The 19,594-nt window shown below is 37.7% G+C and overlaps 1 protein-coding gene across 6 annotated transcripts in view; it reads right to left on the bottom strand.

Annotated features, from left to right (window-relative positions):
* The window catches only part of LOC149845493 (uncharacterized), a 65,064-nt gene extending 45,946 nt beyond the window's left edge, over nucleotides 1-19,118 (bottom strand). For 4 of the 6 annotated variants that reach the window (XM_089995789.1, XM_089995788.1, XM_089995784.1 and 1 more), the window contains exons 1-4: nucleotides 17,509-18,914; nucleotides 9,079-9,279; nucleotides 8,598-8,681; nucleotides 5,010-5,069 (exon numbers count right to left, since the gene is read on the bottom strand). In XM_089995789.1, coding sequence (XP_089851915.1) covers nucleotides 5,010-5,069; nucleotides 8,598-8,681; nucleotides 9,079-9,279; nucleotides 17,509-17,976 — 813 coding nt within the window. In that variant the 5' untranslated portion in view covers nucleotides 17,977-18,914. The other 2 variants (XM_089995786.1, XM_089995787.1) reach the window with 2 other exon arrangements.
* Nucleotides 19,119-19,594: the final 476 nt, after the last annotated feature.

Below are 19,594 nucleotides of genomic sequence, written 5' to 3'. Positions count from 1 at the left end.
GGACTGAGCCATTTTATGGCAATTATATGTTTTACGAGCATTGTTATGAGTGCTTGTCTTATTCAGTTGTTTTGTTTGGCTGACGGGTAGAGTTAGTTACCCTTCGTCCATAGAATCAACTGAATTGCCATATCTGCGCGTTCTCACGTGTCGTTTACACATGCTTTGAGGGCCTATTTGAGGATTGCAATATTCCTCGTGGCAATCATACGATGCGTAGGATTATATGCTTCTGCGCGGAGTGATACAATGCATATTGCTGATATACATGCTTGTGCCCATATTGTGGCTACTGACCTCGAGAGCAGTCTACTGTTCGGAGCAATCGATTGTATAGATGCGTGTATCACCGAGTAGGGTGTCTGACGAGCACCTGATCTCCAAAGGATTATCTGCGAGGGCGTGTATGATCAAGACCAGGTACCCGGCTAGAGTGGTAGATTCTCTGTGAGGATGTACACTGTCCACGAACGGGTAGCCGCAAGGACGGTGAACTCCTGTGAGGAAGTGTATGGTCCAAGATCAGGTATACCATCTAGAGCGGAATTCCTTGTGAGGTTATACATTTCTCAGACCAGGTGATCCGGCGTTGATCTTGTTGGTATTAGTAGCTATCGACCCCAAGAGCGGTCTTTTGTGTTGATGCGTGTATCGCAATGATTTTCATTGGATATGGCATATGTTGGGGATCGGTTTCTCAAAGGTTTCGCTGTGAGGTTATACATTTCCCAGATCGGGTGACCCGGCTAGAGTGGGAGATCTCTGTGAAAATGTACACTGTCCACAAACGGGTAGCTGCAAAGACGGTGAACTCCTGTGAGGAAGTGTAAGGTCCAAGATCAGGTATACCCTCTAGGGCGGTAATTCCTTGTCCGGAAGTATATCTCTCGGACCGAACGATCCGACGTGGATCTTGTGTTTTCGCTTACCATAAAAAGTTATGGTGAGCTGTGACGATCTTCTGAGATTGGTTGTGATAGCCAACTATGAATTCATAGTTTCGGCTTTCTGTTTTAGCATGATTACATGCATGACTCAGATGTGAGAATCAGATCGTTAGTGATTTGAGTTAGTGATCATGTTTTGGACCTTCTACGGAAGGGTGAGCTTCTCTGAGGAAGTATGACGCCTTAGTGCATCATAACCGGTGACGGTTAGCCGCGTAAGACTTTGAGAGATGAGAATAGGTTAAGGTTGTTCAGGACGACGCGTTTGTTAGAAGTAGTGAGCGACAAACGATGTCCTGATGGTGATTAGATGCAGAGACCTCGTTCTAGGAACGAGGACAAGCTTGTTGCGTAGTAGTTCTCAGCTTACGATCAAATGGATCGTATGCTGCGTTGGTCAGTTGCACTGCTTACTTGCTTTGAACTGCTTACCTGCGTTAAACTGCTTACTGTTTGCACTACTTACGCATTTGCACTGCTTACTCGCTTGCACTACTTACTCGCTCGCACGCCTTATTCGTTTATACTGCTTACGTGTTTGCACTATTCACCTGCTTGCATTGCTTACCTGTTTAACTGCATATCTGCTTTAAACTGCGTAGCCTACTGAATTAAATGTACTTAATTCAGTTCCTTGTAGTCTCTCTTGTGCACCTACTAGTTTTTCGCGAAACTAACCCATTCTATGGGTACAGGTGATGATTAGGTACACTACGGGCGATGGCGTGATTGCAAGATGGCTTCAAGACTTCTTCTTCCTGCTCTTAGCTCGCGTCCTGGACGCATGGGTTTGTATCGGAATTCCCTTAGGATATCTGAATCTTGTGAGTTTTGGTTCTTTTAGCTAACGTGCCCAAAGTTGTCAGCTTGCCTTATGATTTACCAAAGAAAAATCTTCCGCTGATTACATAAACAAACTCTAAAGGAAAGAGATATTTCTAGTCACTTGCCTGTTTTTCTGAAAAGGGTTCGCAAGTTTGGAATTTGGGGCGTTACAATCAGTTTTTTCCTCATGAGTACTATAACATCTACGTTGCAGTCTAATGCAGAGGTTTTTCCCCTAAAGTCGTGGGAGGAGAGGAGCAACCTTCTGTGCCCGTAACAGACTAGCCCCACAAAGTTTTGTATCACCTGCTACTCTCCCAGCAAGTATCTTCAGTTTTAATATCACATGATTACTTGATTACAGTCGTACTTTTGATGCAACATCAACTTAAACCACTTTATGGTTATGGATGCATTCTTATAAAGCATTGGACAAACTCACTTAATTAAACTTGTAAGAGACACTTGAGCACATGCGTAACATAAATATCTTATTCATTTTCACACATCATAAGGCATATGCATGTACATGGTCAATGCAACAAAGAGAGTATATATATGAACATCCATATCAATGAAACAATCATATCATCACGATATCATGAACATATATGCAGTCAACACATTTTTAGAATTTAAAACATAAACTTGTATTCATTGGACCTTTTGATCCTTAATCTTTAATGTATATGCTTTTATTAACATTTCATGTCATAATCCCATAAACTTTGCGTAAAATCATACATGCATAATCATTCACATAATACATACTAATTAAATGAAGAAATTTGCATAAAAACATATAAACTATGCATCTCTTGAACCTCGGGCTAATGACCGGCCTTGAATTTACCGAATCCTTAACTCTGTCTGACTGATACAGAGCACACAGAAAATTTTTGGCTCCATGAACAGAGCTGAAATTTCTACAGTATATAGGAAATGTTGTTAGTTATCCATAGCCGCAAACCGTTCATAAAAATTCCTCCGTATGAAGGAGTTATGAATGTTTTACTACAAACCTATCAGTTTTTGTTTCGACTGTCACATGGGCGTGCTCGGTCCATGGACAGAGCCCAAATTTCTACAGTAGATGCGAAATTGCGTTAGCTTTCCAACGCAACAATCCGTTCGTCAAAACTCCTCCGGACGAGGAAGAAACGACCGTTTTACTGAACAGAGGTCAAGTTGAAAACCTGAAAATTTCGAGATTTGCATTCGGGTGAATAAAACCGAGTCACCCGAATCCCAAGAAAATTCAAAAGAAATAGGCAAAATGCATGAAATAAAATTTATAAAAATCTAAAATATTCACAGTAGATTGAACAGATCATATTCTATCAACCCAAACCAATATTTGCATAAAAATCATGGCATAAATCGAATACTAGCTATTTTTACAAATCTACTTTCCGAGAAACCGATTTTTATGAAAAACCCGATTTCAAAAGGGGTTTTTTTAGGGGAAAACGTGTTTTTGCCATGGATCATTAGGTCTGAGTTAAACCCACGGTTAGGAGGGTTTGATCATGATCTACACTCATGAAAAAGCATCAAAATCCATGCCAAGAACTTCGTTCTTGCAAGAAAAGCATAGAAACCCTACTTTTTGTTGAAAAAACGTGTTTCTTAATGGATGAACGGATCTTTTTGCTCGATCCCACAGATCAACTCCTTCTTCCAGCAAGGTGGGGACCTTATATCACCTCCCCACACCCCTTGAAGTCTGGATCTTGCACTAAATAAGCTAAAGAAACCCTAAAAAAAAGGGAAAAAGAGAAGGGAAAGAGAGGAGAGAGTTTTGGGGGGAGAGAGAAGCTCCACAATTTTTTTCCAGCCCAAATGAGGGGGGCGTGGGCTATGAGAGGGTTTTATAACCCTTCATGAGTTAGGTTATGGGCTGGAATTAATTCCAGCCCTTGATCACTATAATGAAAGTCATTTGGAGCCCTTGATCTCCACTTTGACTTTTCAAGCTTGAAATAAACTTGAAAATCACTATACCTTTATTTTCAAAATAAATTTGAAGTAAGATGCCACATAGGATGGGACGGCCCACCTATGGGCTCATACTAAACTAATAAAATGGATTTTAATTTATAGAAATAAAAAAAATATTATATTAAACTATTATTGAATAACCATAAAATTTCAATTAAAAATCATTTTTGTTTTATATAACCACAAGTCATGTGAAAATGTAAAGGAATTGAATATAAGCTAATTTCATCTTATTAAGCATATTAATATGTATATTTTTTTACAATCTACTTTTGTTAATTTACTTTATTTAAATAAATTTACTTAAAAAAAAATCAAAATGTTTCTTTTTAAGAGAAACGTTTTCAATTAGACATTACTTAGAATTTCCTCTAATATCCAAAACGTGTAGGGTTTATATTTACTACATCTTAACATAATTAAACCCCTTAAGCTTTACAAATATACTCAAACATTCATTTTTTTAAAGAAATTAAGATTCTATATTGGCACGAAATTCAAGAATTTTACAATATTATAGAAAAAGAACTTAGAAATTTTTGGATATTACACCAATGATCATATTGAGAGCCCCTCCATGGTCTCCCATTTGTATAAATAGGGGTGCTACCCACGCTCCTTGACATTCAATAAAGAAGTTTTTATTTTTTATGCCTTTGTGCAATTGTATCCGTGCCTTTGCGCACTTTTGAGAGTTTTCATTGTGCCTTTGTGCACATTTCTTGTTTCAAGTATTGTGTTTGGATACACATACTCTCTTTATAGAGATTATCACAGAAACACCATTCAAGAGATGCAATAGCTTCAAGAATTCCTTTACAACTTTGACCCTCCCAAATTCCAAATTCCAGATACCTAACCTAAACCATGTTGATGGCTAGCCACATGAATCAACACAAATCAATTGATCCATGTGCTGGTATAACAGTGAATAGAAGTACAACAGGTACCATCACTTTCCTCAGTGAATCGGGAAATACCAATTTATGCACTTCTCTCACTAGCCCACACAAAGAGGTCTCAAAGGGAATTACCAGGCATATAAAAAGGTTTGCTTGTTTATAGAAGAATATAGATACCTTTTAACAATAAAGTTAAGGATGTTATTTTATAATTAGAATCAAGAAAAGAGTTTCTTTTTTTGGGGGTGCAATGTTGTCATAGACAGCAATAAAGTAAGAAAACAGTTAATGTAATGCATGAGATAGGTGGTATAAAAATATATACGGAGAATACCTGCCCATACAAAACTCCATTCAAATCACTCATAGACGGTGTCCTCTCCATTAAGCGAGCCTGCATTTTTTTGCCACAGCTATCAAATAAACATCCATCTATAACGGAGGCATTAAAATGCTCAACATCATAAAATTAGAACGATCAGAAGGGAAGCAAAATCTTAAGTTTTAGGCAAAACCAAAAGAAAATTGTACCAACAGACAAAGAATATTGCAGAAGCACAAAAGAAAAACTACAAGAAGTCACCACAAAGTTAGAAATTGATTCAACACACTATCAACCATTGGAAGAAGGAAACTCCATGCTGCTGAATCCATCAGATGCATTCAATCAGCAATCTATTAATGGCTTGATCTATATTTCTTGTACAGTCATTCCCTTGTCTCTGTATTACTTTTTTTGGTGATTTCTCATGACACGCTTCTTTAATACTACTTCACTTTCTCTGAAAAAAATAATGGTTTGACCTAAAGAATCCGAAGGTAAATAGAGTACAATGCCATGCCATGCACAGTTTATATGGTGGAAAACATAGAGATATCTAACATTCCCTTCCCCAAAAGTACTTGTTCCTTTAATTTAACGTCAATCTGCAACCTCCATATCTTTAACGCACTTAGCTGAAAACCAAGCCTTGCATTTAACTGGGAGAGGAGAAGCTTCAGAACTCATCATTTTAGCATCTTTCATAAAGAAAGAAATTAGTTATCACAAGAATTAAGAAGTCTCAACCAAGCAGGGCCCAGGGCTGTGGTGACTTCTCAAGCTCTATCACTCCATCCAAGGCAGAGATATAAAAGGCCTTTTTCACTCTTAACTGATGTACAACAGAAATTAGATACAAGAATCAAAGCCAAGGAAGAATAATAAAGGAAGAGCTCCAAAGTGCCAGAAATCTGTCACATGGATACCACTGTGGATACTAGGATACAGCCATTTTTATGAAATTTCCAATATGACTGGTATATAAAGGGATATGGAACCACAGTCACAATGAAGGATTCGTGTGACATAGCTTAAATGTGACTACCAAAAAGATTCAGCCACCTTATACAAGTGAAAGGATCTCAACATGGCTCTTAGCAGTGCAGACTTTAATACAACACCACAAGATATGAGATGGAGACATAATAAAAACATCTTAGTCAGGGAAAAGTTGGGAATACATGAGCAAATGCACCCCCATGCCCTCCTCCCTCCCCAACCCTCTTCACATATGCTTGAGTGCATCGTACACAGCAGTGTCTGTGGAACTGCCGATAACAGAGCTCAAATTTAACATAATATTTTTTTCCTAGAAAAACTGACTCAAAAATGGAGGTACAAATGCCTCTAGATCACATAGGCGCAGGTCATTTGATCCAATCGGACCTCGTAGATGGATTCAGCATGGTCCAAATGCAAAGAATTTGCATTTGAATTGTGTTTTTTCGACCTTAAAACATGATTTTAGTTGTCAGGAAAATATCAGACATTGTGGGCCATCAATTTTTTAAGCCTTCCAAAATCATACCTACATGTCATAATAGAACAATCCAAGTGCCGATTCCACTAAACATATATATCACATCTATGAGTTAGATACATGAAAAACATCAAAAAACTGAAAAAGGAAAAAAATGGTGTTTGTACCTCATGGTGACGGTAGCAAATATTAACCCCTTAAAAACTACATATTTGTTTGTGTTGATCAATGAAGATAAGTTAGACCTAGGTCCCACAATGATGAGACATGTGTCATGAATGATGTTCAGTTTATCTAACAAAGATCAGGAGTCTTCCGCAATTTCCTCCTGTGATCTATTCTCTTATGATCAACTGCCGCTGGTGTTCAGAGTCTTCAGACATACTTTCAAGCCAAAAACATTTCAATCTGTGGAATTGTGAACTTTTAACCAAGTCCACATATTTAGGTGCCTCAGTCACATCAAATTTCACATGCAATCAGACCAGCTCCATTTTGCTGGTTGTGGTATTATGATGTTCTGTCAATAGTTCGTATGACTATGATATTTTTTTATGTGACATTGTCTTACGCCAATGAGTTCAAACCTATGTCACAGGGATTCGGCCAGCAGGATGCCGCACCTGCGTCGATGCAACGCGACTCGGGTGCGAGTGCGGCACCCGGTGCGGTCAATGCACCCAGGGTTATAAATGTCCAAATCTGGACTTTAAAAATATATATACTGTTAAAAATTAGTGTTACTGCTGTTAACTGTTAAAAACTATATATATATATATATATATATATATATCCTCCAGCACCCCCGCACCCAAGCTTTTTTAAAGTGCCGCATCGCCGCACCCGCACCTATGTGACATAGGTTCAAACGCACAACAACAAACAGAATCATGTCAGACAAACGGGTAATGTACAAGTGCAAACGAACTTGTATCCACAGTCCAACTAATAAGAGCTAGTTGACAACACTCACAAACTGATCCTATGACTGGTACTAATCTTAGATTTGAAGTTCATAGGCACACATTTTGATTCAGGATCTTCTACAATCAAGGCTTAAGGTGAAAAAATGTTGTGGAACAACCTCCCAAACTAGAATCAACAGATGTTCATGTGAACATCGACATATTCCTAGCCAAATATCAAACAGTCCAGCAAGATAACGCCTTATCAGACAGCATAATCAAAGTAATGCAGGAGTCACAATAAGGGTTACAGTATACATTGCAGGCAGCTAGATGCCTCAAGACTCTAGTAGGCTGCAACATTGGTTGCACGCTATGTTACGTAGAAACTCCTGTAGGTCCAACGTGTATGTGTCCAGTCGTGTCCGACACTGGGACTTCTTGACATAGCTTTGATATGGTCATTTTTTAACTTCAAAGTGTCCAACACTATTGGAAATGCTAGGCATGACGTGTCAAGTGCAAGAGACTCCGTGAGTGGAATCTGATATTTTATAATTATCCTTTGTTTTCTAAAGTATTAATTATATGGTGAACAATGATGATCACTAGCACTGAATGGCCTTTTTGAGTTTCATTTTCTTAAAGCATTTAGCAATTTTCCATCTAAACTTCAAGGATCTTACAAATTACCTATTTTACTTTTTCATCATGCAATTTTTTTTTCATTTTCTGGGTTTTTCACATAGCTTCTTTGCCTCCTCCTCTCTATCCCCTGTTCATGATCTCATATATCACATCACATCGTGGGGGTTTGCTCAATCGTCTAGTTGAGAATAGGTGAGCTTCTCTTTTTCCTTCATCTCACTTTTTTCCCTTTTGTCCCTTGTCACACCATTTTCCTCTTCTCATATATATGCATGCATGTATGTATAAATGCCTTTATGTGTGTATGTCCACATGTCTAAGTTTTTAAAGTTTGAAGTGTCTGACACTTCATACTCAGGTTGCTCTCATCACTGTCTAGGTAACATAGGTTGTAGGACACAAGTCACAAGCCAAAGTTTAGATAATCCAAGAACCAATATGGGCAACACATAAGAAGAGACTCACTTTGAAATTGTACAAGGGCACATAAAATGAACTCTAATAACAAACAGTATATGATATGACAACATCTGAATCATACATTAATAGAAACCAGGTACACCACACCTTGACTCCCCCAGGAAAACAAAATGCAGGTAAATCCTTGGCACGCATAGTTAGCCTCTTTCCAGGAGGATACTTGAAGAGAATCTGCATGACAACAAACAATACAATATTTCAAGGAACTAAAAACAAGAAAAAACATGTAAATTTTAACATGTCAAAAATCATGAACATGTGCATAAGTGAATCAGCCAATAGGAACCATTTGAAAAGCACAAATGAGATCAACTACTTTTTCAAGATTCAGCATCTAGATCTTATCATATAACTGAGTTTTTCACTTCAGCTACATCTCAGTTGTGAATTGGAAGTTTGAATTGATTCTGTCAAAATCCTACTTTTCTGCATGGACTAATCTTGGTGTATCAAAGCAGTTTGATTTTCCTGCACCTTTGTCATAGAATGCATTTTCCTTGTGATATGTTTTCAAGAGATCAAGCAAGCAAGAATCACTTCATTAATTTCTGTTAACTAAAAGAATTACCTGTGGCTCTAAAGGCGGAACCAGACGACCATGGTGTGGAAGCTTTCTGAGAGCTAAGATTTCAGATTTTGCCATCTCTGACTCCCACATCTTCCTCTTTGCAAAAGCATCTTCTGTAGCTTCAACGTTAGCATTTGAATGAAGACCCACAATTACAAAGTGCTCAAACAATGAAGTAGGTTCCTTATAATGATTGTGATTCTGCAAGAACAAAGCCATACAACCAATTATAAATTAAAACAATACCAAGAAAACTATCATGTAATTAAGCTCCCAAAAGCAAAAGAGAAAATCGAAGACTTGTTTATTGGAATTTACATGCACAGAAACCCCTTAAAAACATAACCATATGCACAGGCAAGAATATCAAGTTTTGACATATGACTGAAAAACCAGGGATAGATATACTTTTCCTATCACATGGGCAGTAGTATGAAATTGACATAAGAAAATGACTTCAACTTTAATTTTCAATATCAAACTCTGCTTGAAAAGCATCCACTTCTTATACTGATAATTAAATGAACTGATTTCAGCATATTCTGCTTTAGGAAAGCAATGTTTTAACTTTTAAGACTTCACACAGGCCTCATTTGTTTCATTCCCATGTAAAGGAAAGGCTTTACATGGGAATGGACACGGATTTCTAACAAATCCTGCCAACTCAACCTTCTCATGAGAAAGCTTTCATTGAGGGGGGAGGGAGGAATGAAAGGATTTACACATAAAAAGAGGTAGGCGGTGGGAAAAATTGGGGCCCACTTGTGCCAGCATGGCACTTTCCCACCATGATGATCTGATGTTTATTTCATTCATGGTGGGAAAGGATTACATCAGGGATTGAGGATTGTCAATTCAACACTTTCCCATGAAAGTTGCATGAAACAAATGAGGCCTTAATGTGCACATAAAACTGGTTAACTGACAAACTTTATCCATCAAGTGAATAATAAATTTGGCAGGCGAAAATAAACATACATGAAACTGATATCATCTTAATTAAAGATTGTACAAAAATGCAACTAAGAGTAATCCCCTTAAAAAAGACATAATTAACTTCACTCGGGGATGATACTTCCACCAAAAACCTGACCTGCATCTTTTGCAAACTTATTGGTGAGACATCAGCACTAGAATGTGGCATCCCAGTACAGGAATGAGACACAATATTGAAGGTAGTTCCTAGTGCAATTGTTGTCATATCAGCAAATTATTAAATTATCTGATATGAATCGGGAAACCATTAAACATATGTATTCACTAATTCTTATTGATCAAATGTATACAGGTAGGGCAAGTAATATGCCCATAAAAAGCCTTCCTCGCCTAGTGAAGATGGGCTCCACAAGCCAGCTCAAGAATCTCTTCCGATCTTGGCAAGACAAACTACTTCATCTTCACCACCCCATACCCATTTTGATACCATCTTCAAAGAATGAAGAACCACTAAGCAAATCTTAAAAATAGAGTCGAGAATACACATATGAGGCAGCAAGTTGATTCAGGCTGAAAATGGTACAGATGTTAGAACAAAAATAAGGATCCTAAGAACAGGCTGGACCATCAAGGAATAGCACCAAAACCTACAAGACATGCACACACAGGCATGTATTCACTTAACACATATGAACTTGTGAACTTTCAGCAGGAAATGATTATATCTCAAGTTGGTTAATTCTAAACCATCTCTGGCTTGTGTTTACGGCCTCTATTTTGAATATGAAAAGAAAGAGCTTCTTAGACGCATGATCATCAATCAGAGAAAGAATACCTTCATTAAGGCAGAGTCCTAAGCAAGGGTGAATTTGCAATTGCACGGGACAAACATAGTCTAGCACTATCAAGCTCTTTGAGAAAAGGAACCAACAAGAATAAAACAAAACCATATTCTTCAAGCCAATTGATTTGTCTGCCTTAGCCAAAATTATACATTTATACTCTGATTATTGAATAAAATGATTGTGGGATAGAGGATACTGTAATGAGATATTGCGGAAATATAAAGAGTGCATACAAGCACATACAACAATGAATAAAAGAGAAAATATCACAAGTCCACGAAGGGACAATACAAGCACAAGCCTTTAAGAAGGCAACAATATACAAAGCCTCTTATTGAAAAGAGAGAGGAGCTCTCCAAGATGAGAATACACAAGGGGATCACCCCTATTTATACAAGAGAAGGAGGAAAAAGGAGGGCCAAAGGGCCTCAAAAGGAGAGCCAAAAGGGGGCTCCCATAGAGTCGTTGGGAGCCCCCAACGGTCACATTTGTGACCGTTGGGGGCTCCAACGACTTCTATGTTGGAGCCCCTTTAGGTCCACAAAAATAATAAAAAAGAAATGAAAAAAATAAAAAGTAAAAATTACATTTGTTCAAAAAAGAAAAAATAGTTGTTTTCTAAAACAACTGTGAAATTACAAAAATACCCCTATCGGGTATTGATGTAATAAACAGAATTTATATATATATATATATATATATATATATATATAATAGGTACATTTTAACACCCCCCCCTCAAACTTTACGGGGGAAGGACGGAAAGTTTGCCGAGAAGAAACATGAACCGAAGAGCCGGAAGAGCTTTAGTGAAGAAGTCTGCCAATTGATATTCTGAAGTGACATATGGCAGAGCAATAGTTCCTCGTAAAAATTCGTCACGAACATAGTGGCAATCCATTTCGATATGTTTCGTACGTTCATGAAAAGTATGATTGCTTGCAATATAGATGGCACTCTTATTGTCGCAACACAGCTTTGAGGCTTCAGTAATATCAACTCCCATATCTTTAAGCAAACTGCGAAGCCATACAAGTTCCATTGTTGTGGTTGCCATTGCCCGGTACTTAGCTTCAGTGGATGATAGTGAAACTTTCTGCTGCTTCTTGCATCGCCAGGCAATCAATGAGTCCCCTAAAAAGACACAAAAACCAGTAGTTGAGACTCGATCATTGGGATTACCTCCCCAATCTGCATCAGTATAAGCAAGAAGATTCAAAGGGGAAGAGGAGGATAGAAATAGCCCTTTATTGATGGTATTCCGAATGTAGCGGATGATTCGGAGAACCGCACTCATATGCACGGTTGTAGGAGCATGCTGAAATTGACTGACTGAGTGAACCGCATGAGTGATATCTGGTCTGGTGATGGTTAAATATGTAAGAGACCCAATGAGTTGTCTGTACGGTGTAGGATCTTCCAGAAGAACCCCATCCTCTAACCGCAACTTGGCATTAATAACCTCGGGAGTCTCTACCTTCTTATCATCAGAAATCCCAGACTTAGAACATATATCTGCAGCAAGCTTCATCTGTGACAAAATATATCCTCTAGGAGAATATGCAACCTCAATTCCAAGAAAATATCTGAGAAAACCTAAATCAGACATATCAAAATTATCTTTTAACATATTTTTAACATTAATAATACTACTTTGATCATTTCCAGTGATAATCATATCATCAACATAAAGCAACAAAATTACGATACTAGAACCTGCATTTTTAACAAAAAGAGCAGTGTCAGTATAACAAGAATGAAATCCTAATTTTATCATGATATCACTAAAACGATCATACCAAGCCTTAGGAGCTTGTTTAAGACCATATAATGCCTTTAAAAGCCGAAGTATTTGACCTTGCTTAATATTTATTCCGGGTGGTGGATCCATATAAACTTCTTCACTTAAACTTCCATTTAAAAAGGCATTTTTTACGTCAAGTTGATAAATAGGCCATTTTTTGGTTGATGCAACAGCTATTAAGGTTCTGACACTTGTCATACGAGCTACGGGGGCGAATGTTTCTTCGTAATCAATACCATATTCTTGGGAGTATCCCTTAGCAACCAATCTTGCTTTATATCGTTCCAAAGAGCCATCGCTTTTAGTTTTAACTTTGAAGACCCAACGACAACCAATAGGTTTTTTGTGTGAGGGTAGATCAACTACTTCCCAAGTATTGGCCTTTTTTAAAGCATTTAGTTCAACTTGCATTGCTTCAACCCAATGAGGTATAGATTTAGCTTGATTATAGTGAGTTGGTTCAAAATAAGAGTGTAGAGTTATCAAACATGCCCGATAGTTGGGAGTTAAAGAGTCATAGGAGACAAACCTATTTGGGGGTATTGATATTCTAGAAGAATGCCTAACTTGTGGTTCCTCAATTGATTCAGAAATTTGAGAGTATTTTTCGAGGGCACTAATAGGGTTTTCTTGATTTCTTCTTGAGTAAGCATTTATATTGGCATTGCTATCATGAACATTTGTATTTGAATTACTATCATTTGAGAGTGTTATGTCAAGAGGGGATACCTCGTGAGTATCATCTATGTTTTCAAGAGAATCTTCTTGTATGTCATCAATAAGATCATATAAGAATACATAATCGATTTCATTTGTTTCTTCTATTTTATCAAAACCGTTTTCTTCTTCGAGAAATGTTACATCTTTTGAAACATATAGTTTATCATTCTTAAAATCATAACATCTATACCCTTTTTTATTTTCACCATATCCAAAAAATACACATTCAATTGCTTTGGGAGATAACTTATCCCTTTTATGTAGTAGGACAAAACATTTGCAACCAAAAATACGAAGTCGATTAAAATCGGGTGAAAACTTAAAGAGTTTCTCATAGGGAGAAGCATTTTTTAACTTAGAAGAGGGCATTCTATTGATTAGATAGGTTGAGGTAAGAACGGCTTCCGCCCAAAAAATTTTTGGAATATTTCTAGACACAAGCAATGTTCTAGCGGTTTCTATAATGTGCCTATGTTTCCTTTCCACTAGGCCATTTTGTTGAGGAGTCCTAGGACATGACTTTTGATGACAAATGCCATTTTGGTTTAAATAGTTTTGGAATTCGTGAGATAAGTATTCACCACCGGAATCGGATCTTAAAATAGATATGTTACTTTGAAATTGATTTTGAACCTTTTTATGAAAATCTTTAAAGAAAGTAAATACTTCTGACTTATGACTAAGGAAATAAATCCAAACATACCGAGTAAAGTCATCAATAAACGTAACATAATATGAATAACCCCCTTTAGACATAACCGGAGAAGGACCCCAAACATCCGAATGCACCAATTCAAAAGGCCTTGATGAGAAAAAAGATCTAGTTGGAAAAGGAATAGACTTCATTTTTCCAAAAATGCAATCTTTGCAATTAATTTCTTTTTCCTTACAAAATTTGTTTCCAAAAGGAAAGAGATACATTTTGGAATAACTTGGATGACCAAGTCTTTTATGCCAAGTTTCCATATTTTTTTCTTGGACATAAGAACAAAAAAAGTTTGTAGGGAGATCAAGATGGTCCATATAATAGAGGTCTCCCTTTCTATGGCCTTGCCCAATCCGCTTCCCAGACCGGAGATCCTGCACAAAGCAACCATTAGATGAGAAAGATATTTCACATCCATGGTCGGCAATTTGAGAAACCGAAAAAAGGTTTAAATTTAATTTGGGAACAACTCTTACTTTTGGAACACAAAAATTTTGAGAATCTTTAAAAGAGCCAATACTTGAAATTTTCAAAAAGGTTCCATCGGCCGTTGAGACACAAGAGTCCTTTGAATTGATGCAAACATCACTAAGTGCATTCTCATGAGGGGTCATATGAAAAGAAGCTCCGGAATCAAGGATCCAAGAATACGTACCGGGTGATGATGTTGAAGCAATGGCCGCACCCGATGTGGAGGAAGAAACTTTAAGCATTTGTTGGAGAGCCATAGATATTTGTCCAAGAGTTTCTTTAATGTCATTGTTTTTGCCTTCATCTTCTTTGGAGGTGGTTTCTTCAAGAGAGGCTACTTTAGGCTTGAAGGCTCCCATAAGCTTTGGACAAACGGGTCTAATGTGACCCGGCTCATTGCAATAATGACAAACAATCATTTTTCTTCCTCCATTGTGGTTCCCTTGTTTCCCAAAATGAGGAGGCTTATAGGTTCTAACATTGTTACCCGGTTTGGATACGGCAAGGACTTCATCAACATGCTTACTCATGCCAAGCCTTGTCTCCTCTTGAGTGATTTCGGCAATAGCATCCTCAATAGGAGGAAAAATAGATCTATGGAGAAGTGAGGATCTCACTTGCTCAAATTCGGGGCGTAGCCCAAAAAGAAATTGAAACAATCGCTCTTGTTCCATTTGTTTTTGTCTTAAATCAACATCTTCCATAGAAACCCACTTTGGCTCTAAAAGAGTCAATTCATCCCATAGTGGGTTAAGGGCACTATAGTAGTCTTGAATGCTAGAATCACCTTGCTTGGTGGTTCTAACTTTTTCTTGCAAGAAGTATGCTCTTGCAAGATCCTTTTGGGTATACATACCCCTCATAAAGGACCAAGCCTCATTGGCTCTACGAAATTTAGCTATATTAGCACATACCTTAAGCTCCACATTGTTCATAAACCACGCAAGGATTTTTGCGTGATTGCTTTCCCAATCTTCTACTTCCTTTTGATGATTTTCAATGGCCTTGAGACGAGCATCTCCCTCAAGAGCTTTTTCTTGATCTTCTTCCATTTTTGTGAGCATAAGCTTAGGTTCCGGAACGGTCCCCATGACATAACCCCAAAGCTTCTTCCCTTTGAGATTATTCTCCATTGCCGATGCCCACATCATATAGTTCTTTCCATTGAGTTTGAAAGAAAGATCAATCTTTGTCTCCATGATGTTGCCAAGAAGTGAGAAGATGTCCACCAAAATAAGAGATACACGAACCACACCTTTCCTTCAAGAATCGAGTGGCTCTGATACCATGTAATGAGATATTGCGAAAATATAAAGAGTGCATACAAGCACATACAACAATGAATAAAAGAGAAAATATCACAAGTCCACGAAGGGACAATACAAGCACAAGCCTTTAAGAAGGCAACAATATACAAAGCCTCTTATTGAAAAGAGAGAGGAGCTCTCCAAGATGAGAATACACAAGGGGATCACCCCTATTTATACAAGAGAAGGAGGAGGAAAAAGGAGGGCCAAAGGGCCTCAAAAGAAGAGCCAAAAGGGGGCTCCCATAGAGTCGTTGGGAGCCCCCAACGGTCACATTTGTGATCGTTGGGGGCTCCAACGACTTCTATGTTGGAGCCCCTTTAGGTCCTCAAAAATAATAAAAAAGAAATGAAAAAAATAAAAAGTAAAAATTACATTTGTTCAAAAAAGAAAAAATAGTTGTTTTCTAAAACAACTGTGAAATTACAAAAATACCCCTATCGGGTATTGATGTAATAAACAGAATTTATATATATATATATATATATATATATATATATATATATATATATATATATATATATATATATATAATAGGTACATTTTAACAGATACACCATATACTGACCCACAACAGAGCAATATAGCAAGTCATTGATTGATTGATAGAGAAAAAGCCATCACTTGTTCCTGATGTTGTATGCTACAAATTTCTTCAGCTTCTTGACCACAGAAAAAGTTTAACACATAGTTCTCCCCATTTTAATAAGAAGCAAAAGAATTGGAAATTAGCGGTCAACTACTGAATAATTTGCATTTATATCCTAAATGCATTTTTTCACAGGAGCTCACTGAATCAAAGATGGAAAAAGTTACCAAAAAAATCACTTATATGGTATCAAAGTGGAGTATAGGGCAACAAAGGTGATGTCGTGACTGACTGAACTACTTTCATGACAATACATGTATGGTTTAATATCCACCTTCATTGCCAATTTAAATGCAACTATATTGTACTTAAATACTCCAATAAAAAACCAAATTTTGAGTATGGTCAGAACAAGAAAAGGCCTTATATGAATACCGAGTTCAGCGATATCTTGATGCACGGAAGAACAATAAATTATGAAGAACATTTTCCTTCCATGAGACACAAAATCTTTATTTCATCGCAATTTTTGTGAGTTAGACATACACCCACGGTTTATTCAATGGCCCTAGAAGTGCAACCCATGTAGATATGATCATGGCGCAACCTCATTAGAAGGCACAGTCCAGTGTCCAATCTACCTGGCAGCAAGTCAGCACCAGAATGGCAGGACTGAGGAGCAGGACCAATGATCATCAGCCAAATAAATGAATAGAAATACAATGGTATCACGTTTATTCTGAATTGCCATCCATAAGAATGGTATTAGAAATTGTTATAACTGTAAATTGGTAACCATGGTTGTTTTATCAGTGTAGACTGATCAACCGAACCTGATTTATTTGCAATTATGTAAAAGTATACTCAAAACATAGTACAAAAGATTCTTTCATTTGATTGTTCCATTTTCACCACTTACTGTAGGTGATGAAAAAAAAATGAAAACAGGCATGTGTGTGGGCACACAGAGAACAGCTTGAAGTTCATTTCATATATCACACCTAGGCAGATACATTAAAGGAAAGAGAGAGAGAGAGGTGTAAGTGGCATACCGGTGACTGTGAGTGATGCTGATACCACTGACGTTTCTGATTAGCTAGAACTTCTGGATTGAATGACGATCTTAAACCATGATCCCTGGAATTAGGACCCCATTTCCAAGCCCTCTGTAGCTGGCGCTTCCATCTTAAAAGTCCACCACCACCAACAGTCACATGCTTAGGGGAAGATGTAAACAACGATATCCATCGGGGACTCCATGTTTCTTCAACAGCTGCGATAGAAGACGACTCGGCAGATCGATTTGAGGTAGAACAGGCAGATGCTGGATCACTAACTGCTACCTCCTCAATAGTTTGATGTGAATTCGAATAAGTGGGTGTTTCATCATTATATGTGTCTAAAGCAGTTGAGCTGGTTGTTCGGTGTGCAGTCAAACAAGTCGGTGTCCGATCATTATTAGAATCTAAACCTTCCATTATTGAAGCAAAACGCACAACCTCATTCTCAAATGTAAACATCCCCCATCCGCAATTGTCTCAAAACCCCAATACCTCGAATCATGATTTCCATAGGCAACCGATTGTCATTTTTCACTGAAAACTGGCCTCGAAAGCATATGCCCTAATTGCCAACACACCACCCACAATGGGATACCCAAAACCGCTGTATCCTATACAGGGTCAGCAATCCCAGAAACGGATTTCCAATATAATCAAATCACCTAGTCCACCAAGAGAGAGATGGATTTCCAAAACTTTAAAACTCTTGTAGCTACAAACTAACACCAAAACCAAGTTCCTATATCAATCCAGTCACAAACGTCCACACTCACGAAGAAAAACCTCCAGAATTCCACCAAAACCGATATGCAAGACTACTGCACAATGCCCCGAACAGGGAGTTGTCGCCAGAATTACTACTTCGAATTTCCCGAAACGCCGTCGATAGAATATATTTCCGGAACAAAATCTAACCCTTCAAATCCGCGTACAAATTGTGCACCGAAACCCAGTCGTAACCAAGACCACCTTCACTAAACACAACCCCTACTCCGTATGCATTCAACCAAAAAATCGCCTCTAAAGCAAGAAACCAACCATCAAATACATGCAAACGAGCACGCCAAAGCACCATCACCACCATCAAAGCGCTAATTCTCCGACTACCACCAAAACCCTAATCCATCAACTTCCAAACGCAAAAACCAAAAAAATACAATATACATAAAATTCAAGAACGAAACAAACGGATGCAAACAAAGAAACACATAAAAAACCCAACTCCCAAAAGTTTAATTCATCCACCCACCAAAAAAAAATCAAAACAAAACAGAAAAGGAAAAAAAAAGTGCGTTCACGGCCAACACAAAAAGGAGAACAAGCGCACAATTTTATCGAAACATATTCTTTAATGGATCCCCGAAAATTGAACAGGAAAAGGAAACAAGTGCGAAAAAAATGATGGGTACCTCGCTTTCTAGAGAAAGAGATTGGGGTTTGGGGAATATGGGGGAATCTTCCGCGATTCAGAAGGCTTCAGCTTCGCTTGAGTTCATGCGCCTGCGTCCCCTGCGTTTTTACTCTGTTTATTTATTTATTTATTAAGAGGGAGATGGGGATGAGAGAGAGAAAAGAAGACGAAAGAAGAAGGCAAAGACCCCACGTCACGTATTAAGCAGGACAGAAGCACGCGCTAAAAATAGGCCTGCCTTCGATGAACTCTGGTCCAGCTCTCTCTCTCGATTGCATTTAATTGTTTATTTTGTATAATTAATTGCAGGAATCAATTTCCAATTAAGCTCTCTAGTTGAATTAAAGAAGTACTTTGGTTAATATTCTGCGGTTCTCTCTCTTGTTTATTGTTTGCATAGTAATTGTTTATTGGTAGGATTAATTGCACGAAACAATCGCCAGTTAAGGGCTCTAGTTGAATCAAAGGAAGTATTTTTTGTTAATATCTTGTGTTCAAGCTTGGCTCATTCTTGTGGCTATTTAAGCTTATAATCAGTCTGAGTTAAACAAATCTGAGTTTCAGCTGTATTATTCATAGGAAAATACACAGTTTTAGAGTAAAGAGAAATAGGGTTTAAAAAAATATACATTTAAGATATATCTAAAATATATTTCTAACTACATG

The sequence above is a fragment of the Nuphar pumila genome, chromosome 2 (genome assembly GCF_984573655.1).
Source record: "Nuphar pumila chromosome 2, dmNupPumi1.hap1.1, whole genome shotgun sequence".
In the NCBI taxonomy this organism is placed as follows: domain Eukaryota; kingdom Viridiplantae; phylum Streptophyta; class Magnoliopsida; order Nymphaeales; family Nymphaeaceae; genus Nuphar; species Nuphar pumila.
The sequence above is the reverse complement of the archived record's forward strand: the minus strand, read 5'-3'. Positions and strand labels throughout refer to the sequence as shown.